A 24,860-nucleotide genomic window follows, 5' to 3' on the forward strand; every position below is an offset into this window, starting at 1 on the left:
GATATGTCATACACAGTATGTCCTCAGTTAGCCCTTCCACTGCCACAGTCTCAAAGGGCTTTACAGGACCATCATGTCATCTGTTGCTGTTCCCACCTGATGTTGTGTGGGAGTCCTGACTGCTCCAGACCATACTGAATAACTGCTAAGCATATGCATAAGTCTAGCATGCCATGTACAGGTCATCATCAAAGAGGATTTGACACCACATCCTATACCTCCAGCACTGGCCTTTCCAACACATTTATATACAGCTCTTCATTGTAGGCAAAGGCTGGATGAGTCTCGTATTCGCCTGGAAGAAGCTGTGCAGAAGGCGTGCTCGGCCAGCAGTTGGGCTCTGTGTCAAACACTCTGATGTTGTTGTAGTGGTCCACGTCCTCCCCAGGCCCCCATCTGTGCCCCAATGATGGTGGCAGTGTGCCATGATGAAGCAGGTGGCTCTGGTGTGATTAAAGACCAGATCATTGTGATTGTGTTCAGGTTGTGGATGTGGTCATCAGTGCATCCAGTCAGCCTGTTGCATCCTTCAGAGATTTACAGGACCTTCCCCAAGATAAGACATCCCTCTTCTCGCCCTGGCTGGAACTATCCCAGAAATCTTTGGCTTGAACCATCTGTGTGTGTAGAGTAGACTTTGAATGCATAAAGCACGTTGCAGCACTCTGCTGTGCTAGTTTCCCCAACACACGCATGCACACACACACACACACGCACACATGGACACACGCGCACACACTTTTTTCCAATCAAGGTTCTCCCAATAATAGGGGGTCATTTCATTCCAACAGTATAGAGAGAGGTAATTGCACTAAGTATGCGCTAAATGTCCAATCTGGTGAGGTATCTGCTTAAAATAACTTTATTGACATTGTCAATAGGTCTACTACCCAACACCTTGAATTGACATTTCTCAATGTAAGAGTAGGGAGACCAACTCAAACCACTGCAGATTTGCTATTTATGATGTATTCTCACTCCCAAGCGACACATTTTGCAGCTCTGTCAGTAGCCCTGAAACGTCAAGTTTTAACATGACGGGCCACCCTGTAAGTAGTTATTTTTTAAACAACGGGACGCCATGGGGCGTAATCCTAACCCTATCCCTAACCTCACAAAAATATGCCTAAACCTAACCTTATTCCTAACCCTAACTTCACAAAAAATTACACAGTCATATTATACCAGCTTGCAGTCAGCTTTTTTTGCCCTGATAATTTTTGTTTTTGTATCTGCATCACAAAATGTAATATAAACAAATTATTAAATTTGAACAAACAAACAAAAAGTTGTCTTTAAAATGAAATCTTAAAATTCCAATGCAACAAAATAACTCAGAAATGTCATTTACATGTTGGTTACCAATATAAAGAAAATGAGTGCATCTGTGTCTTTGTATGTGTCTATCCATGTTGGTCTATCTGTATTTGTGTGTGTGTGTGTGTGTGTGTGTGTGTGTGTGTGTGTGTGTGTGTGTGTGTGTGTGTGTGTGTGTGTGTGTGTGTGTGTGTGTGTGTGTGTGTGTGTGTGTGTGTGAGTGTGTGTGTGTGTGTGTGTGTGCACACAGGTGTCTGGCTATGTCTCTGTCAGTCTGTGTCTCTGTGACTTGCGAGCAGTCACCAGGGAAGGCAGGCGTGTAGGGTTATGATGCCATAGCATTAGAATATGGGAAGTCTCCCCATTGGCTTAAAGGACAGCCAATGATGAAAAAGTGTCAAAAAGGTCTCGCATAGGTGTATGGCGTTGGAACAACAGATGTTCAGGAGGCGGCGAAACACAACTTACTCCGCCCACTCACCAATCTACCTGGCGCTATTTATACTTGTCAGAACTACCCAGAAGCCCCTTATTCGCTTTCGTACATCCGTACTCAAGATCATAACGTTTTCAGCATGATGAGCATCAAGAGCACCTTACCTCTTCCTCTTCCACATTGCCAGTCCACAGACATTGCTGCCCGGTGCTACTAACACCTTTAGCTACAAACATCGTTAGCTCTATCCACAGCGCTCCCTCCACTACAGCGCTCTCCACAGTGCGCTCGCCCCTAGCGCTCCCCCCACAGCTCTCTTGCAGCGCGCTCGCGCCCACAGCGTTCTCTCCCCTCCATCCTCTCCCTCCCCTCTCTCCTCCATCTTCTCGCCGCCCTCTCCCCCAATCCTCTCGCCCTTTTCACCCTTCATCTCATCTCCCTCCATTCTCTCACCCTCCCCATTCTAGCCCTGCCACACGGCAACGACGGTTACCCCTGCATTTTGCCAGTACCATAGTCACTATCACGTTCCCGCCCCAGAGTTTCCAACTCCTTCTTTTCTAGCCCTGCCACACGGCAAAGACGGCTACCTCTGTTCCACTACAACAGGCTCCTGCCTCTGAGTTTCCAACTCTCCTCCCACTCTAGCCCTGCCACACAGCAACAACGGCTACTTTCTTTCCATCCTCCATTCCCACTCCTCCACACCTCAGTTTCTCATCAGTTAGCCACTCGGTCTTTCCGAATTTCTTCCCCGTTCTAGACCAGTTTGCCGTGTTTTTTATGGGGCCCGTCAAAACAGAGCAGGCTAATTCCTTAGTCTAGTAGTTGCTCTCGTTGTCTCTTTTGGGGGGTATCGGTCCATGAGTGCCGTGCTGACTACGCCATCGGCCGTCCACGTGTATTGTTGCTGACTACGCTAACGACCTCCTCCCCAAAGACTCCGGGGTCGGCGACCCTCCCCGGAACCCTCTTCCCCTCCCTCCATTACATTTTATTCATTCAATAAAACTTTAAACTTTCCATAAAGGTGTGTTTCTTCGCCTAGTGAAATGGCGTTGGAACAACAGATGTTCAGGAGGCGGAGAAACACAACTTACTCCGCCCACTCACCAATCTACCTGGCGCTATTTATACTTGTCAGAACTACCCAGAAGCCCCTTATTCGCTTTCGTACATCCGTACTCAAGCTCATAACGTTTTCAGCATCCCTCCACCACCCCTTTTTCACCTCCACAGGTTGTGCTTTCCACCACTCCCTTTTCTCCTTCTATGTCCCTCCCCGTCTCTCTCCCTCCTTCTCTCTCTCCCACTTCTCAGGTTCCTGCTGGGGGTATCGGTCCATGAGTGCCGTGCTGACTACGCCATCGGCCGTCCACGTGTACTGTTGCTGACTACGCTAACGACCTCCTCCCCAAAGACTCCAGGGTCGGCGACCCTCCCCGGAACCCTCTTCCCCTCGCTCCATTACATTTTATTCATTCAATAAAACTTTAAACTTTCCATAAAGGTGTGTTTCTTCGCCTAGTGAATGACTAGTTGCTCTGTCTGTTCGTTGAAAAAAGTTGAACCCATGGACGGTGGGTTGCTGTTACTAGCCAAGCACTGCTACAGGTAAGCCACCGAGGCAGCTGGCCCTTGATTGGAATAGTATTTGAAGCTCCAATTGTGTGCCTTTTCGTTTTTGTAGTCCTATAGTGACACATTAGTGAGTGAAAATGACAGAGCGGCAATAACTGACGCCTATCTGTGGAATGTGTTGATGCAGATTGGTTAAAATAACCTTTTATCCATTCAAATAAACCCCAGATTATAGCCTTGAACATGACTAACCTTTCCCTTCAGTTAAAGATACTTGACACTCAGATTGTTTCTAATTAACAGTAGAGGAAGTAGTACTCAGTTTTTGGACTTAAGTAAAAGTAACAAAAGTAGCAAGTGGCAAAGTGTAAAAATACTTTGTTACTAGTAAAAGTCCTTCATTCACAATCCTTCATTTACATCAAAGTAAAAATAATTAGAAATGTTGAATAAGAATATAATTTAAGTAGTAAAAGTTAAAAACATACTGCAGAATTCCCATTTCAGAATGATACTATTGGACTATAATTATTGATCATTAAACACTTAAGCCCTATTTTATACTTAAGCTATTCGAAAATAGCCGATCTACAAGCTCACAGCATGAAGTAAATTTCTCTTCATTTATTATCTAGTTTAGTTGTCGCTTTTGCCTGACTCCAGCCCCTGAATCACTAGTTACGGCTATTTAAAGATTCTATGTCTGTCATCCAGTGTGTTATGGGTTGGAATTCCATTAAACAGCGCGAGAATCGCACTGTTTCTCTCTCGCTTACCTCTCTTTACTCTCTCTCTCGTAACTCTCTCTTCTTTCTGTCTCTCATTCTATCTCTATCTCTGTCTCTAACCCCCGGCAAAACCTAATATAGGTTGGTCTGACATCAAAGACAACTCAATCGTTGCCATGCAACTCTATTCTCTAACCCTTCTGCTGATGCGAGGATGTGACATCACACGTGACAAAGTCTGCATTTTCCGGGCTATCACAGAAGGTCACACATCTCTGTAGCAGCAATTCCAACAGTCTGTACGTGTCACAGATACCTCAGTACACACCAGTGCAGCACGAAGACACGTCATATTGTGCAATTTTCGTACTTTTGCATAAGAGAAAATGACTCACCTGGCTAAAAAAACACACACACTCCTGGCCACTGCACCTCCTGCCGCCAAAATGAGACACACACGCACGCACGCACAATAGAGAGTGAAACACGGCCTCCCTCCGATTTAATTGTGTGGGTGGGGATAATGTCGCTGTTTGCTCTAAGATTCCATGTTACATTCCATTTGAATATGGGTTGCTATAATTCAACAGGCTATGGTGTAAATTATGTTGGTGCATGGCATTTGTTCCTTGAATTTGCTTGAGTATTAGAGGCACACAGAGTGTGACAGCAGGATGCAGACAATCCATCCTACTGTGTGTGTGTGTGTGTGTGTGTGTGTGTGTGTGTGTGTGTGTGTGTGTGTGTGCGCGCGCGCGCACGTGCTTGCGTGAAAGAATATCACGCACATCACCACTCTCCTCAATAACATGCACAAAGCCCACAAAGCCTTGCTCAATAACCCATCTTCTATACAGCCCTGAAAAATCAATGGCCAGACTAGCCATGGTTCACATGACGCTTGTATACAAGCGTCATGGTGCCGAGTCCCCCTGGTTTATAGCGGTGTTCGAATTTTTTTACATTGCCAACTCTCACATGTACATAAACGTTCAGATTTCAAATATAAAGTGCTTACTCCCTAGCCACGGATGTTACAAGGCGACCCGGACCGCGATAAGTACCCGTATCTCCCGTATTGTTCAATAAAAAGCATTTTAATCCGATCGCCGGCCATTTTCTCCAAATTTTCTCCGATACTTTCAACCATGCGACACTAATGGTTGGGAGGTGTATTGCACTCTGATACATTACAAAAAAATAAAAAGAAAAGAAGAATGGCCGCCGATGGGATTGAAATGCTTTTTATTGAACAATACGGGAGATACGGGTACTTATCGCGGTCCGGATCGCCTGGCTCGGGGGTAAGCACTTTATATTTGAAATCTGAACGTTTATGTACATGTGAGAGTTGGCAATGTAAAAAAGATCGAACACCGCTATAAACCAGGGGGACTCGGCACCATGACTGTCATGGTATGACAGTCATGTTTCAGGGCTATGGCAAGACCAAAGGAGAGAGGTCCAGCGTACTCTGAGGCAACTTCAAAACCACTGGTGGATATTCAAGGCACAGAAAATACAATCATACGCAGACAGATATGACATGCACAATTTGTATGATGCAATAAAGACCACCCATGGTCCAAGAACCCATGCTATCTGCCCCCTTAGAACTGCAGATGAATCCTCCCTCATTAAGGACGAAGCCTTGGTTGTCCAGAGATGAGGGGAGTAATTTGAGGCTCTCTTAAACCAGCCAGCCTCAGTTGATCTCTCAGTTTTGGAGGAGCTCCCAACCCTACTCACCATCCCCACCCAACAAATCCCCAGGACCTGACTCCATCCCTGCTGAGATCCTGACGAAGGGGGGCTAGCTCTGCATCAGAGTAATCCACGATTTCATCTACCTTCTCCCTTGTATGGTGGAAATAATGCATCCCCCAACAATGGAAGGATGCAAATATTGTCACCATCTTTAAAAACAAGGAGGATATATCCATCTGTGGAAACAGCCGGGGTATAGCACTCCTCTCTGTTGCTGGTAATGTCCTTCATCATGCTTCACAGGCTTCACAGGATCAATTCCATCACCGAAGACCTGTTGCCACAATCTCAGTGCGGTTTCCGGAAAAACAGAAGTCCAGTGGACATGATCTTCACCTCACGGCAGCTGCAGGAAAAATGCCATGAAAAAAAGCAAGACCTGTTCATGGCCTTTGTGGATCTCTCCAAGGTATTTGACACTGTACACGTGACCTCCGTTGGAGAGTACTTCTGCACTATGGCTGCCCGGTGAAGTTTGTCAACAGTCTACCGCAGTTCCATGATGGGATGAGGGCCAAGGTGACAATTGGTGGACTAGAATCTGCCTCCTTTGGAGTAGGCACAGGTGTGAGACAAGGATGTTCTTGCACCGGTCCTCTCTAACTTCTTTTGCCTATGTGTAACAACACTCTTACACAAGGAAATAGAGAAGGAGAGTGGGTGAGGGTGACCCTGGACTACAGGCTGGATGGGAACCTCTTCAACATCAGGAGGCTCCAAGCCACAACAAAGCTCCAGACTGTACGCACACTGGAGCTCCAGTATGCTGATGATTGTGTCATTGTGGCCCACACACCAGAGGCACTGCAGGCCACTCTTGCAGCTGCTGCGAGAGCCTACAGCAGAATGGGACTGCCTGTCAACACCTCAAAAACCTAAGTCCTCTGCCAGTGGTCTTCAGAACCACCACAGACACCACCAAACTTCTCCGTTGCTGATTCCCCACTTACCATCGTTCCCCATTTCAAATACCTTGAAAGCATCCTCTCAGAAGACTGTAGTATTGACAAGGACATCCAAAACAGGATCAAGCAGGCCTCATCCTCCTTTGGACGGCTGAGGAAAAGGGTCTTGTGCATCAGCAATCTCCACCTACACAAAAATTGCAGTATACAGAGCCATATGCATTTCCACTCTTCTGTAGTGCTGTGAAACATGGACCATCTATCCCCGCCATCTAAATATGCTTGAGGCGTTTCACATACAATTGTGAAGACCGCACACTGAAGTCCTCCAGAGAACCAGCTGCAGGAGCATAGAGGCTACCATTATGCACCACCAACTACGATGGCTGGGTCATGCTATAAGGATGCCAGCCAGTCGCCTGTCTCGCATGACCCTATATGGCCAACTCCACCTAGGCCAACGCTCTGCAGGAGGACAGAAAAAGAGGCCAAAGGACCAACTGAAGACCACCCTAAAGGAGTGTGGAATCAAGCCCCCTTCCCTTGAGGATGCCGCTGTAGATCGCGCCTCCTGGTGTGGGCTCTGTATGGACTCTGCCAACAAGGAGTCCAACTGGCAGAGGAGGAAAGAAGGAAACATCGCCTGGCAAGAAGTCAGAGAAGGAAGTTGGCCAAGTCTGCACCTGCCCTATCGGGTCAGGTTTTCACTTGCCCTGTCCAGAAGTCATGATCGGTCACGATGGACTATCTTACGCAAGTAAACAAGCATGCATGCATACGTGTGCACATGCACACGCGTGTGTGCGCGTGTGTCTCTCTTTCTCAATTTTTATCTCTGTCTGTCTGTCTGTCTGTCTGTCTGTCTGTCTGTCTGTCTGTCTGTCTGTCTGTCTCTCTCGTCTCTCCGTCTCTCCGCCTCTCCGTCTCTCTCTCTCTCCATGCTACTTATACAGGAGTCAAGATAATTAAAAAGATGGAGAGATAGTGCTGAAGTGCAAGTGGGTGATTCACAGAAGGTCCCTCTTCTCTTCACCATGCCATAATTAAAATGGAGACTTTAATTGAATCATGTATCCACTACCAGAGAGGACAGATTCTACTTTGTGCTACTATGTATGGTATATAATTGACTAGTTGTCTTTCTATACTGTAAATAACAAATATCATTGTAGTTACACAGTATACAATTGACTAGTTTAATTCGTGTGTATTAGGCTATATAACTGACAGATTTTAGTTATAATTAGTACAACTGACTGCGACAGTGTCTTGGAAATTGGAACTTCTGAAGTTTCCTGGTTAAATCCCTGCTCCTCCAGGTATTACATCTACGTGACCTTAAGCAAGACACTGAATGCCTAACTAGGGCGGATTCAGACTGGGTCCGATTGATTCGAACCGTTCCCAAGTACGATTGGCCTCTCCCAGCTGGCCAGCATTTACATTGGCCAAAATGCTTCCGTACTCGAGTACACGTCATTCAACAGTAATGGTAAATATGTGCCTCATGGGGGCGCTGTTGACTATGGGGCTTTGGGAGATAGAGAATGTCATTCACAGAAGAAGAGTCACTTGTCAGAGTTTAAAGTGAATAATAAAGTTTGACTGTGTTCCTGACGTTGTCTTGAGTTATAATAATAACAGAACAACAATACACAACCAAAGCAGTGTGTGCATTGGTCTTTCAAACCTCATCGTCGTCTCTCGCGTCTCTGTTATTATCAATATGATAGTCACGTCACTGATGCATCCTTGGTATTTTAGCAGTGACGTCACTGACTAATCCTTGGTATATTTATCCTTATATATACGTTCGCTACACATGTGTTTTTTGTTTATTATTTTTCACGGCTCGCGCTACTCAAACACTAGCGGGATTATTATTTCTTGTCAACATTCAAGTAGAACTATGAGAAGGTATAACCCAGCTAAAATAATGCGTCATTATAAAAATATATAAATGATAAATGATTAGCAGTCCACTTCCTCCTGTCGGTACGGATGGATTCACATTGCAGCGTACCGTACCCGAGGACGCATCAACGCATCAAAAGACTACCTCGGGAGGCGGTCCCGGGTACGGTACTACATTCACACTATCACAACATCTGCCATGTGGTCCGGGGTGCGCACCCGGGACCATAGTCTGAATCCGCCCTAACTGCCGCCCAGGCACTGTGGAGTTGCTGGCCACTGCTCCTAATAATTAGGATGGATTAAATGCTGAGGGTATCTGCAATTCGCTTGTCCCTCTGCCATAATTGTTTGGCAATGTACTGTAGCGTAGCATGGATGGACATAAGCTGTATTTTTCAAAACTTTCACCTCTAATGCAATGTCCAAAATAGGGCCGTCAGGGTTAAAGTGGCTTACCCACTGTGATTTGTTCGGGAGCCCCATGAGTTGTCGGATGAACGCAAAAAGCCAGTGCAGGTTTCTCTTATACACCATTTTTGCATGACATTTTTTATGAGGAGTACGATTGAGACCTAAGCTACCTCATGTATGCTTATTACTATACTTAATACAAAATTTGCCACATTTTGTGGTGAGCTGCATGTGTAATTTGTCACACAAGTGACAAATTATTTTATTATTAACTAGCTGCAAAAAAAGAAAAAGAAAAGGCTGCTCATTGTTGAATTTAGCAGTTTACTTTCTGGGACAGAGAGAAAAAACAAACAGCTCACCAGTTTGGGGGTAGAGGAAACTAAGAATGCATGGAGGTGATGAAGATGAGAGAGAAAGAGTAGGTACTGTAGGCCAATGAGGAAGCACTATCGGATCAGAGCCAACAAACCATCTGTCCCACATTTTGCGGGGCAGTCCTGAAAATGGACCGTTTGTCTCGCTTCCCACATGAACAGAACAATGTCCTGCATTTCAATTACCATAATTTAAAAGAGAGAGAGGGAGAGCTGTGTAATAACTTCCAGTCTAATCAACGTCTCAACGAGGTGCTAATGTTACTCGTAGGAATTAGATAATGACAGGTAGCGACAATGACCAAATCTAACGGCTTTAAAGTGAGATTCACAGTCATGTCAAGCCTTCACTCAGCATGATGTGCATATGTGATACTGTGTGTGTGCGCACGTGTGTGTGTGTGTGTGTGTGTGTGTGTGTGTGTGTGTGTGTGTGTGTGTGTGTGTGTGTGTGTGTGTGCGTGTACGTGTGCGTGTGCGTGTGCGTGTGCGTGTGTGAGTGTGTGTGTGTGTGTGTGTGTGTGTGTGTGTGTGTGTGTGTGCGTGCCAGTGTGTGACTGACAAGCACATGCAAGCATGCATGCACACACTTCTCACAAACTAGAACTAGAAGTTCTCCTGCCACCACTTGCAGCTTTTGGGACATCATCGAACATGACATATCTGTCCAGAATTTGTGATACGGTTTCATGTAGCCAGCTCCTCTTCACCTCTGTCATCCAGCACATGATGTCCTCTGGAATTAAATCATCTGGGATTTGTTTTAACATAAGCAGAGTATTATTAGGCATCACAAAAAGTCAAATGTATTTTGAAACACCTTTTTCTTTTGAATGTTTTATTTAGCTCTTTCAAAGCCAATCACAATTATCCTTATCCTTATTATTATCCTTATGATAGACTGACAGTACAAAGTCAACAAGACAACTAAACGATACATTAATCAAAATTAAAATCAGAATCAAATAGACACTATCCACAATGACAACAAAGTAATGTAACTAAACAAAACTGGTCAACATCTCACAGCAAGGATCATAAAGTTTTTGTAAAAACTTTTTAAAACTATTGTAATGTTTGATTTTTACTTCTTTGACTTTTGAGTCAATTTCATCTAAAATTATTTTTAGATTTATTTTACCTGCAACCCAAAGTGTCCCATTGCAGCTGGCAGGAACAGGCTGTGTCTTTATGCACACATTATTCATAGGCATTGTAGGCAGCACTTGGCCCCTCTTTTGCATTGTTGCACCTGTGAAACATAAATGGGTAGTTTGATGTTTAATTTGAAGCATTTCTCTCTTTCTCATGTGTGTGTGTGTGTGTGTGTGTGTGTGTGTGTGTGTGTGTGTGTGTGTGTGTGTGTGTGTGTGTGTGTGTGTGTGTGTGTGTGTGTGTGTGTGTGTGTGTGTGTGTGCGTGCGTGATGGCCATCTTTCTCAGCTTTTGAAAGACGGCCTTTGCCTCACCATCCTGTGTAGATAATAAGCAAAAGCTGGCAGGTTCTCTTTCTCTCACAGCTTTAGCAGCCGCAGCACAAGTGGAAGGACGTGAATGATTGGTGATGGTTGAAAAGATGGATAACAGGGATGGCGAAAGACTGTTGAGATCTGACTCTAAGCTGGAAAATGAAAAAAACTTCAGATCCTCAAATGACCCGCACAGCATGAAACCCTGGTTAGGGTTGCAGAGGATTTCGCTTTTATGCTGAATTAGCTCAAGAATCTTAACTTTGATTGATTCCACAAGGCCCCTTTGCCTCATTATCAAGCTGGCAGCTGTTTTCCAATTTTTTCTTATTGATGTTGTTCAGTATCCCTGCATCATGTGGAAGGCAGAACGTGTCAACTGTTTTGTTTTATGACCTGAAAGTAAAAGGAAAGGTGTCATCAATATCTGTTAGTGTTTCACCGTGACATTTGTCAATGTGAAGGATTGTGATGGACTTTACGTTGACATTGTGGTGAAATACAGACTGTTTTTTTTATCCTCTGTGATGATTCAAATATGACTGTATGTAGTGAAGTGCTAATGTGATATTTTCTGTGCTATCAGCAAATATACTCTACTCAATCAATCAAAGTCATCTTTGCTCAGGCCAAGGTCAGCCATGTCACTACACAGCCCATTCCCACATCAACCCTAAGCAGGGGTGGGGACTGCAGTGGTACTACACTATGCAACAAACCGTTGATAGTACCAGGACACCAGTGTAAAAAGTCACTACTCACAATAACATATCAGGTGCTGTAGTCGTTTCTGGTCATTACCCTCCATTTGCTGTCACAGGCATATCTGGGAATATTGATAGGCTTCCTATTTGTATTATAGATTTTTGTATTATAGATTTTTGTTGAAATATCTGCTGAGCTGTCTGCAAAATTATTTTTGACAAAGATGTCAGAACTTCATTCACTATCTGCAAACCCAGAGAGGTTTGCTAGGTGGATGCTAGTCTCTTGCCCTTCCTGACATGGGACTTACTTGATGGTTGCAGGTTAAGACTTGAGACTTACTTATTGTATCGCTTGCATGATAATGACTTGGTCACAACCATTTACACTATGTCATCATTTGACCTGGGGACTCACGACCTCTAAAATCCTGGCTGTGCTCCTGGTCATGCGGACTCTATAGGGAATTGACCAGTGTGTGTACGGTAGTGTTCATCTGCGTGTGTGTGTGTGTGTGCGTGTGCGTGTGCGTGTGCGTGTGCGTGTGCGTGTGTGTGTGTGTGTGTGTCTGCTCCTATTTGTGTCTTGTTCCTGTACACGTATATGCATTATGCATAAATGTGGATACACACATGTGTGTACGTGTGCATCTGTGCATATGTTTTCCTGTAATCTCTAATCTATAATTAATCATTGTCACTGTCCTAGAATCTAGGCTTTTTGTCTCACAAATGTGAATACTCTCTTAACCTCCCCCCTCTCTCCCTCTCTCTCTCTCTCTCTCTCTCTGTCTCCCAGGGGGAATTACAGTCTATTTTAGGAGCCTGATGTTCTATGACAGCTTTCACACATTCCTCTATGCATTCACACACACACGCACACACACACACACACACACACACACACACACACACACACACACACACACACACACACACACACACACACACACACACACACACACACACACACACAAACACGATCAAAGATAAGTGCAGACTCCTTCACGTTTTCACAAACATAACAATCTGGCATACAAAACGCCACATTCAGCCGCCGTGAATGCTAACGTTTGCTGGCAGTCTTTAGCCTGCGTCCCCTGCAGTTGGGTAGAAATTGCGCTCAGAATGAAAACACAAGCACAGCATCATCCACAGCCACACACCATAACACGCAGTACAATACATACCCTGCACTATACTGTATAACCACACATCAGGTCCACCACAACACAAACCATTAGCATGCAATACCATAAGCTGTAATACTGAAAGAATGCAAATGTTTTCGTATTTCGTATAGGCTGTACATGTCCCCAATACACTTTTTTCAAGCTTTAGATATTCTGCGCATTGCAAGCAAACATCCGATTAGTCGTTCTAAATTAAATAGATAATGTATCAAGCCTCTTTGTGATGAGATTGTTATCCCTGCAAAGGGTAGATATGATAAGCTGTGTCTCGAGAGTCATTTGCGTTGAAAAACACAAAGCTACACTGGGCACCTTTTCTGTGTAAATCTAAGAAATGCCAGCTCATGAAAGTTGCATTGTAGTTGATCAAATGTATCAACTACTGAATAATTGTAGCTGGTGTGATGTCAAACGCTAGCATCATAAACCAAATAGGGAAAGGGAATTAACGTGAAGTTGGAGGTGAAGGAAAAAAGGAGGGGGCCAGGTCGGTGAAGTATAGGGTTTAAGTGGTTCAAACCAGATACGCTCATCTTCAGCTCTGTGTGCCTGTGGCTGTGCAATGATTATCTGAATTCTGAAGTTGTGTTTGAATATCAACTTCGAAAACGCATCCAGTTACCATAGTCGTCCGTCCGTCCGTCCGTCCGTCCATGTACAGTTGTGTGTGTGCACTTGGGGAAGCAATGGTGTCAAGTGCCAACAATAAGTCACAACATGTCATTCCAGATTATGGCCTGCGAGACCTAATCGGAGAGAAAAATGCAAGTGTGACCTGTGGCATGGTACCAGGATTGTGAATTACAGTTTATTAACAAGAAATTGAGTGCTCTCTGGAAGATTAGCTCTCATATACAAAGCCTTACACACATCATGCACCCCCCCCCGACTTAGACACACATGCACGCAACGTGCACGCAATGCACACTCACTCACACACACACACACACACACACACACACACACACACACACACACACACACACACACACACACACACACACACACACACACACATTATGGGGTGTGAATGACACTTAATGTCAGTCTGCATTTCATGAAGTCACCGACCAATTACAGTGCTCTGCTGACACAAAGACATTCTATTGGCTCACTAATCCAATCGCCACGGTTACCTGACTGCCTACGTGACCTGGACACACTTATAGGGATTAGTCTCTCACTCTCTCTCTCTCTGGCTCCTCTATCCATATCCCTTGTTCCCACCTTCCCACTTTTGTCCCCGTCTTGTTCTCGATGACCAAGAACATGTGCAGATTACACATTAATCTTATCTTCTGAAACATTGCCTGATTTTGTTAACTCTTTGACTGCCAGAGTATTTTCATAAAGTACTCCCCCAGTGCCAGCAATTTTCGTGTTTTTTTATTTTTATATTTTGAATTTTTCTCATGAAAATAATTTAAGGACACATAATGTAAAGACCCAGCACAAATCCGCCACTAGAGAGCAGCACATGACAGCTTGATCATGTCGTTGGGTCTCTCTCACCCTACTTGATAGATTAGACAAGGAAAAACATGAAAACGGATGTGACGTCACCCAGATTGTTTTGATCAGCGAAAATTACGTTGTGATACACGACGGCGATGACTGATCGTCACCCAGACCATAGATTATAGAAGAGAAGCTGTCCGTTTGTCCGTTATACCGTGTGAAAACCCGTTTATTTACCTATTTTGGACGAAAATGACTGGGGAAAAAAATCAAAAACCGGAAACGGAATCCAGGCCATGAAACCGGATGCATATGTCCGTGAAGTAAGTGGAACTCGAGAATAACATTGAATATTAAGCAGCATAGCGCAATCAGAGATTAAACAATGAACGCGCGTCCAGCGCGTCGAGCGCGTCGACGGCCAACTGGACAAAGTAGCACTTGACGCGTTATCGCGTCGTCCGCAGTCAAAGAGTTAAGATGTTTTGTTTTGTGCAATGCAGCAAGTCTGCATACATTGTTATGTTGCTATCGTACGCAACTCAACTCAACGCAACGCAACGCAACGCAACGCAGCGCAACGCAGCGCAGCGCAACGCAACGCAACGCAACGCAACGCAACGCAACGCAACGCAACGCAAGTTACGTTACGTCATTTGTTTTTCGTTTTCTTTACACTATTTTCTTAATAATAACCAATAATATAACAATATTATTATTATTGTTTTTGTATTTTGTATACTAGTAAATCGCAGAGCGACAGGGCTCTACAGTGTGAGTATTTAACTTGCATTTCCCCTAAAAATAGATATGTGCAAACTGGAAAAATTATTTACAAGCTCATAATTGCAAGCAATTGATCCAAAAACAATTATTATCATCGGTTTGTATTGTCACAAACAAACTTATTTTAAAGTCTATGGAACACACTCATTTCTGGCGAAAGAACGTACTCTATAAGATGACAGACATCCATGTATTCATAATTGTGGATATAGTCGTTAGTGAGTTTTGTGATTTGCTCAGTTTGGATGAATTTAATTGTGCAGCCCCAGACTTCAGCTCACACCTCTGCTGTGCTCAGCAGTCAGTCAAGCAGAGAGGACAACGGGGCCGGTGAATTTGATGAATCGTTCAATACTCTCACCAATTTTACGATATCAATTGTGGAATCCGAGATCACTGAATAGAAGATTGCATCTTTAATCTCGCTGATAATCATCTGCAGCGTATTGTGAGCAAGGGATGTAATAATTAAATTTTGTGAATGGTGAGACATAAATTTGGAGCCGTCTGTGCGGCTCAGATGGTTGGCCATGATGGGGCCGTATTTGGCAAGTTGCCCTCGTTCATACTATACGTACTTTTCTCTATGACCTGGGAATGAAAGCCCCTGTTGTCCTAAATCGAAACGGCAATAAATTGGTATTTTTAGATAGTCTCTCAGTTTTTTGTCTCTTTCCCTCATTCCAATCTGGAAACCCATTCGGTAAATCATATTTTTTTAAAGTGGAGAAATATGTTTTTTTCCCCGCACCTTTTTGTTTCAGTTTGCCTTTAGAGATTACTCTCATTTTAATTTTCGCACTGGCCAATACAAACTAATAGGTGAGTGCGCTCCGGTGCGCAATTTTCCAAACGCACCCCATATGTGTTTGTCTTTGTGTGTGTGAGTGGGCGTGTGTTTTGGCCGTAGGCTTGACACCAGGTCCCAGCTTGGCACACCTGTTTTCAGTTCCCTCATCTCCCTCACCTGCCTGCCATCAGCTCATAACCTCCAGTCTATAAATATTTGGTCTTCTTTCCTCTCGATGCCAGATCGTTTCACAACCTCCCGTGTGTGGTAACGCTTCTTGCCAGTAAACCTCTAGTGTATACACTCTTAGCAAATCCATATGTTAGTGTTTTTGAAACGTTGTTTTTGCTCCTCTTGACTCTTGCTTTTCTCCTCTTCCTCAGTGACCATACTAACCTGCTCCATTGCCTGCCTGCCTCCCTGCATTGCCTGCCTGCCACCAGCCTCGGCTTGCTCACCTCGTCCGCTCCTAGCCGACACCCCTATTCCACCCTTTGTTTCAATAAACACCCTTGGACTTTGACTTTGTTGTGTTCTGCTTTTGGATCCTCCAGTTTTTGAAAATCGTGACACTATTTCCCCTATAAAAACAACTGAACCCTTTGTTCAGATCATCTCAAAAGTAATTTGCATACTTTTTCAAGGAATTACATACAACAAAAACAGAACGCTCTGTCTGTCGTTGGTGAATATACAAGCCAGCTTTGTTGAACCTTGCATGTGTTTCCACTGAGTTGCCCTGGTATACCATAATGTGTTCAATCAAGCTCTTATAGTGGCTGCATGCGGTAAGAACAATATATGTGGGCCTGAGGGCCTACTGAAGATGTCAGGGATTCGTCATGCCGACATTGGCCCACTGACTCAATCGCCGCCTCTCCCTTCATCATCTCCCTGTTTCTGCTTCTGTCTTGGCATGGCTTCTCTCCTCTCTGATCCTCAATCACTTTGCTCCACACTGCCTCTTTATGCTGCTGTTGCAAAGGGTTGCAAGGGTTTCTGTTTGGTTCAAGGGTTCATGGGTGTCTGTTGTCAACGTGTCACATACACATGTAATACAGCTGGTAGCAGCATTATAGGCAGTGCAATTCTTGTACTTCTAGCTTCCCTAACAGTGAATAACAAGATAGAAAGGTGCAATAGCAATTATAATAGGGATACAATAGGAATATAAAGTAGGCTCTATATATATATATATATATATATATAAAGCTAAAAGAAGGGACCGCACACTCCTCAGGACTGATTTAGCTTTTTTATTTGATGCACAACGCGTTTCGCTTCCGCTTCCTCAGGTGCTATATGTATATGTATATATATATATATATATATATATATATATATATATATATATATATATATATATATATATATATAGTGTTTTCATTTAGGTGTTAATGTGTGCCAGCATGGACAGCTCCTGTACAGTTAACGCCATGCTGACATACAGAAACACCTAAATGAAACACACCCACAATTACAATTATTACCTGTCACAATGTCTGCTGTGAAAAGTGTGCATTCCCATTGGGAAGTGTTTTCTCTGTGGTGCACCTGACACATTTAATAATTTCATGGTTTGATAGCGTAAGCGTACTGTAGGGTGCCCGAGTCAAACTAATTTATCTAGCTTGACTACACACCTGTGTTGTGCATTGAGCTAATCGAAGCGCACAGAATAAATCACCCATCCCCACACACAGAGAGAGACAGAGCCCATGTCATGACAAGTCTTGTTCCCTTGTGGCTGACTACTGCACGGTTGCAACTGAAGAATGCCAAGCATTGTGTTGGTACTTGTGTAGCCGTACAGTGGCTCAGCTCCTCTGCCTGATGACCAAAAGCCTAATATCTCCTCTGGCAAGGGGGAATTCCCTTGCCAGGAGAGTGGTTATGATGGTTTCCCACACGGGAGACCCAGGTTTGAATTCTGGGTGTTACACTTGAAAATAAAGAATTTTGATCTAAGTTATCATCTATCCTACCTTTGAGCTTATCACACATACTGTAGATGTTTTAAACTTTTTATCAGATGCATGCATTAGTTCACTGAATGGATAATGAACAAGTCGGAGTCTAGTCGATGTCTCATGGTTTTATTTAGCAATATATCAATGTGATGTTAACCTGAGAACCGGGTTAAACGGTTTTAAGAATTTTTGTTATGGATGCTTTGATTTGATTTTGATTTAAATGTTTATGTTTACATTAAAGGTCAACCATTCCAGCCATACTGTATGCTCAACCATTTTTTAAATTAATTTATGCACTCTGTGAAGTCAGGCAAATAAATATCTGCATTAGCAGGTAGCCTATCATGTTGCTCTGTCATTTATGTTATTTGGAATCTACTTCTACAAAAAGGAAAGGATTTTATGTGGATCAATGTAACTCTAACTCTAAATTAAATGAATAATTGTCCACCATGCCGTTGTGTTACAGGTCATGATGATGATCACTCAGTTATTTGTTCCTTTTCTTTCTGAAATGTCATGCTATGCCCTTCCATGCAACTTTAAGATCCTCATGAGAATAGTGTGTGAGTGTGTGTGTGTGTGTGTGTGTGTGTGTGTGTGTGTGTGTGTGTGTGTGTGTGTGTGTGTGTGTGTGTGTGTGTGTGTGTGTGTGTGTGTGTGTGTGTGTGTGTGTGTGTGTGTGTGTGTGTGTGTGTGTGTGTGTGTGTGTGTGTGTGCGTGCGTGTGCGTGTGTGTGTTGTGAGGTGTCCTTCCTCCGAAGCTGGGTTAAAATGCAAAGCATGCAAAGCTGAAATGGCAGGTGTCGGCAGGAAGGGGCGAAAATCACACATCAGATGATGCAGTCAGCCACTCTGTGTGTGTGTGTGTGTGTGTGTGTGTGTGTGTGTGTGTGTGTGTGTGTGGGGGTGGGGGTGGGGGTGGGTGTGTGTGTGTGTGTGTGTGTGTGTGTGTGTGTGTGTGTGTGTGTGTGTGTGTGTGTGTGTGTGTGTGTGTGTGTGTGTGTGTCCTTGTAAGGGCAAAGAGGAGTATAAATCTGGAAAAGGATGACAGGTTTAGGATTAGAAACAGGTTAATATAAAGGTTAGTGTTATTTTTAGGGTCAGGGTCATTATTAGGTTAGATTAAAGTTTTAACCTGAACAAATATTTTTCAATTGAAACAATCAATCGAATGGCCCTCTGTAACAGTAATGTTAATGTATTGAGAACATAAACGTTATAGAGGATTTCAAAACTTTGCAGAGCTACAGTCTATGGTTGTATCCATCTGGAACGGCCATTGCGCAGTGGGTAGAGAGGCCGTCTTGTGATCACAAGGTCACAGTCTCCCAGCCCGCCCATGTCTGTGTCATGTCAGCATCCCTGAGAACCCCCTAACAGCTCACTCCCGAGCGCTCATCATGACCATCTGAGGTGAGATGGGAAGGATGTGCCCAAAGGAACGAGACGGTAGAGCAAAACTCAGAGAGAGAGAGCAGGGTGGAAAAAAAACGTCTATGGGCTGGAAAACATGGCCAAAACGGCTGGGAGCAGACCATGACAATCAGAGAAATGAATAAATAAAGTTGTTTATTTCCCAAGATAATGTATTAACAAATTACAAATATTTGTACAAACGCATATTTATTTCATTATTTGTCAAAAGTCTGATGCTGCATGGGGAGGAGAATTGGATGATTGTGCAGGGGGAGGGGATGATCAGTGCAGCCTGTGAACACAGGAATGACAACATAGATATGGAGTTAGAGTTAGACCATACGGGGGGGGGGGGCAGACACAGGGGGTAGAGACAGGAGGACGTGTGGCACTCGCAACATGGAGCACGAGCATCATAGCCTGTTGTCAGGGCGCCCCCAGGTCTGACGTCACGATGATGCAACAGACACCAATACAGCGGCTGTGTACGGCTTGTACAAGCCTTCTTTTTGTTGCTGTCCAGTGTATGTCTGTGTATGGTCTCTCCCTGGGTGATTATCTCAATTCCCGAATAGCAGTTGAGTCACACTGCAAAAACAAATGACACTTTGGGTCATAACCTTCAAAATAAAATCCACATTGACCTGGATTTTATTTTTGAACCGACTGTAACGTGGGATTTATTTTTACTATACTATTTTACTATTATACTATTCGAGAAGTGAGACAAGGAACCAGGGAAAGTAGTAATATTTGTGTGGTTAATAATTATTATGAACACTTTAAATAAGTACACATTGTAGCGATATTTGTCTCATGTTTTCTCACCTCAACTGAGCAGTTGACCTTCTCTTCTCAAAAGTTCAGTCACAGCTTTGCGGCATTCGCACATCAGGACGAATTCAACAGGATGCGTTTGATTAAGTCTCCTGGTTGATTTTCATATCTGCGTTCCGTTATGTGTGCAGCATTTCACTTGATGTTGTCAAATAAGATTTCAGAATCTCAATCAAAGACATCGGTGTATGAAAAAATATATTGACAGGAAAAGAGTGCAAAGGAGAAAACAATGAAATCATCTGGGGCAATGGGGACCACAGGGCATAGAGGGGGCATATCAATATGGCTAAACTAACAGGGCACAGCAGTCATGGCCGTCGTGGCCGCTATGCAATTCCTGCCCTAGTCACCATGCTAGTCATTATGACCACAGCCTGTTTGTCATTGCAGGACGATGCCATTCAGATAATTCCCTCGACTCACCACTGAATTGCAATTTGTGCTGCTTCGTTCACAAACTGCACACACACCTAGTAACTTACTAGGTAAACATTGGAAACCATGCCATTGTTAAGGTCCTTACACACCGGCGAATGTGGCGAATATACGCAAAATTCGGACTCGTTCCGAATAATTAAAAGACGCTTTTTCGCTTCGCTTTTCCGCTTTTTCGCGCCATGTACGCTTCCATTGACTTTATAAGGTTTTTAAAAAAAGCGTATTATTCGCACGAAAAAATCGCCCCGGTGTGTAAGGACCTTTAGACTTTTATTTTGGAGTCAACTTGCTGTGTGTGTGTGTGTGTGTGTGTGTGTGTGTGTGTGTGTGTGTGTGTGTGTGTGTGTGTGTGTTTGTGCGTGTGCGTGTGCGTGTGCGTGTGCGTGTGCGTGCATGCCACAGAGAGAATGTTGCACCATAGTTCTGGTTGGGCTCCATACGTACTGGTAATCAGTCCAGTGCAGATTAACAAAACAGCATAAAAGGTTCTAGTTTCATCAACCTGACCCCTTTTAACAGATGGGAGACATAATATGAATTTGCATTGATGGCACTTTACTTTGTATCTGTATAGTGTGTCTGTGTGTGTGTGTGTGTGTGTGTGTGTGTGTGTGTGTGTGTGTGTGTGTGTGTGTGTGTGTGTGTGTGTGTGTGTGAGAGAGAGAGAGAGCGAGAGAGAGCGAAGGTTAATTGCTGTGTGACCATACTGAGACATTGACCTTTGACCTGTCAGAGGTCTGCCAGGGTCATCTCTGATTGGCTCTTAGAGGAGAGAAATGTATAATTAGTCTAGTACCCTTGTAAATGACCTTCATACGCACACACACACGCACACACACACACACACGCATAGTGTGCAGAACAAGTGTGAATTGTCAGGTGTCGCAGCTAGGAATGGGCAAAAATCACACATCGGATAATGCTGTCAGCCATTGTGTGTGTGTGTGTGTGTGTGTGTGTGTGTGTGTGTGTGTGTGTGTGTGTGTGTGTGTGTGTGTGTGTGTGTGTGTGTGTGTGTGTGTGTGTGTGTGTGTGTGTGTGTGTGTGTGGGGGTCTGCTTGTGCACAGTTCTGTTAGTCTTGCAGTGGAACAGCCAGCAGTGCAGATCATGTATCTTCTACACATCCGGCATGTGCTGATACCTCACTTTGTAACCACATGCACAGCATGCAGCGTTGGGCCGTACTGTGACCAACTTCTTTTCTTTTTGTCAGCTGTCTGAGGGCACTAAAAGGCACCTGAAAGAGATAGGTGACTGAACACTTTACCATGTGAATGATGCACTGGCATTCTGCTACAGGTATGTCAGACAGAGAGTACTGTGGGATGAGGGAGAGAGGTACTGTGGTAGGGAGGAGAATGAAGGGACAAGAGGACGAGACTTGACAAAGTAGACGGTGAAGGGTGGGTTGAAATGAGCAGTGGGTCGAAGCTTGGCAGGGCAAAATGGATTATGAAGGACAAACATCAGCCTGGCAACAGACTTTTTGTGATGATACGAAACGGTAAACACCTGAGATGCCTAACAGCCAAGGGCTCGACTGCATAGAAGTCTTTTCCCCCCCGGCCGCTGTTAAAGCAGTAAATGTGGACAAACAAAAACAAAAAAGGAAACCATTAAGTGTCAGTTAAACAGTCCCTATCCGTGACCACTTGTTCTTTGTTTGAGAAATGCTGCTCATGCTGTATAATATAGACGTGAAACTTGGACATTTGATTGATCCTGCTGCTTTGTACATCTGCACATGGTTGCTTTGCACATTTGGCTGAACATTGCTGTTTTGATGTTGTTGCTGTTATGTATCAGAAACTGCATAAGGAAACGCTATTAATTATGATAAGTTATTGTGCCTGTCTAAGACAAGTATTAGGGTATGGTCCTATAACTGTATATTTGTATATATTATATTTTTATTATTGACATTCTATTTACATTTTATTGCTTAATAATTATAATTTTTTCTTCGTTATATTATGTAGCACAATCTGCGGGCCAAGTCCCAACAACATTTTGCTGCTTTAGCCTACCTGTATAAGTCAGTAACAAATACAACTTCTTGAATGTTGGAAGAGAAAGATTTACAGTAGAGAAATAACGTCGCTGTCAGGCAGAAACTTTGTATCTCCATATTTCAACTGTTTATGTATTTTCGTATGTTATTGACCTATACTTCGTCATACAGTGTCACACAAAAGTAGCACATAGCCGATCTACAAGCTTGTAGATCGGGTATTTTTGAAATTTTTGAAAGGGTGGTTTATTAACCAAAACAGAGGATCAGGAATAAACATACAAACACGAGGAGACTAGGAATATATTATTAAGCTGAAAGCTGAATCATAAGGAGCTAACTAACACAGTGACTTACTTTTACAAACGAATAAGGGACTGAAAAAACAGGGGAGTATATATAGTGTAGACACACGGTTAACTGGACACAGGTGAAACTAACTGACAATCAACACAGGGAAAGGCTAGGACTAAAAGGACACAGGTGCAAGACAGAGTTAATCAGAGGACTGGTGAGACAAGACAGGAAACAGCAAACAAGGCAGACAGGAAACAATACTACAAAATAAGATACACAACATTCAGGGCAAAAGGTAACAACAGAGAAACAGAATACAATTGGAACGATACAACATAATAGTGGCCTAACAAACAGCCCTAAAGAGTCCTACACCATAAAAGGGCATTCAAGGTCTAAATAATAAGGTCAAAGTCCACGGCCCGAGGAGCGGACCGTGACAGAATCAATGACAAGTATCAGAAGAATAACTACATTGGATCAATTGGATAATTTTTTTCCATTTCCTGAAAAGTAATGGTTTTGAACATACAAGGTTTCCACAGCGATGATATGCTGGTTTAGTTCGTGCAACATGCAGGTCTTACAAAACAAAAAGCAGCTTGTTTGACCGAAATGTTGATAAATAAAACAGAAAACAAGCGTGCGAGAGTATGCAGGTTTAAGGGGATTTACTCTCAGAAAAACATTTTTTAATATGCATGTTGAGCTCTCCTCTCCCTCACGTATTCCTAGAAATATTTTCCATAAATATTATATGACTAGCTTTCCCAGACAGACACGACTGGGATGTTCATTACCAAGACAAAAAACAAAATGGAAAAAAGAAATAACAACTCTTGGAAGTATGAAGAAAGATAAAGAAAACTTTATTGTCCATTAAATTGAACATACAATGCATGGAAATTTGCCTTTGTCTAACTTCTCCCGATGAGCATGTTGGTGCCTTACATGGTTTCCCCCGCTGTCAGTGTGATAATGCTGTGTTTGAATGGTTGAATATAAAGTGGACAAATATAAATGCAGTCATTACCATTTGATATAGCCAACCATAGCTAACCATTTGAAATGAACAATTCTTCAGTTTTGTCAAGAAGAGTGCCTTGCATCTTTTCTCTTTTGATGAACTTTTGAGTTCCCTACCTTTTTTTTTTTTTTTACTTTTCTGTTTCTCTTGGAATGTGACTAAACTTCCCTCTTTGGTCATGGAAACAGTAAAGCAGCGTATAGCCTAGTTCTACCCATGTTTGTCTGATTAAATTGTTGCTTCAGGGCTGATGAGAGAGACAAGAACCACAGACGCACGGGTGTGCGTGCTTACGTGCGTGCGTGTTGGGCATTAGTTCTGTTAGCCCCATAGTGGAACAGCCAGTGGTGCAGATCATGCATCTATAATGCATGACATTCGGCCTGTGCTGATACCTCAATTTGTAGCACATGCATCTATAGCACTCGACCATCGTGTGACCCCTCTGTCAGCTGTCAGAGGGCACTGAGAGGCACGTGAGAGAGACAGAGAGGTGACTGAACACTTTTCCGCGCACGTGCTTGGTTCTGCTACATCTGAGAAGGGAATGGCCTGTGGCAGACAGAGCATCACCAGTAACCCAGGAGAGATGGAGGACTGGCATTCTGCAATGTCAGACACAAGAATCTGATTAATGTTAGACAGGGATATATGAGAGAGAGAGAGAGAGAGAGAGAGAGAGAGAGAGAGAGAGAGAGAGAGAGAGAGAGAGAGAGAGAGAGAGAGAGAGAGAGAGAGAGAGAGAGAGAGAGAGTTTGTGGAAGAGAGAGATGGTTGGTGGGTGGCGGGGGCGGTTCTCTGTGAGTAACGGGACAGAAACCGTGTCTTTGAACAAAAGCAGCTTGTTAAAGAGCAGTGTCTCCCCCTCATGTATTCCCAGAAATATTTTCTATAAATATTCCATGTCTAGCTCTCACAGACAGACACGCCTGGGATGTTCATTACAAAACAATAAAAAAGGAGGGGAAAAAAAGAAAAGAAAGAAAGAGCAACTCTTGGAATGTGCACTTGACTCTC

The 24,860-nt window shown here is 43.6% G+C and overlaps 1 protein-coding gene across 1 annotated transcript in view; it reads left to right on the forward strand.

Moving 5' to 3' along the window:
• Positions 1 to 7,138: 7,138 nt before the first annotated feature.
• The window catches only part of steap4 (STEAP family member 4), a gene marked incomplete at both ends in the record, with an annotated part of 60,862 nt that continues 43,140 nt past the window's right edge, over positions 7,139 to 24,860 (forward strand). Inside the window, one exon of the mRNA XM_080425816.1 lies at positions 7,139 to 7,429. Within this exon, the coding sequence (XP_080281942.1) occupies positions 7,139 to 7,429 (291 nt within the window). The remainder of the gene's footprint in view (positions 7,430 to 24,860) is intronic.

This window comes from Gymnoscopelus braueri (genome assembly GCF_963280865.1).
Source record: "Gymnoscopelus braueri genome assembly, chromosome: 4".
In the NCBI taxonomy this organism is placed as follows: Eukaryota; Metazoa; Chordata; class Actinopteri; order Myctophiformes; family Myctophidae; genus Gymnoscopelus; species Gymnoscopelus braueri.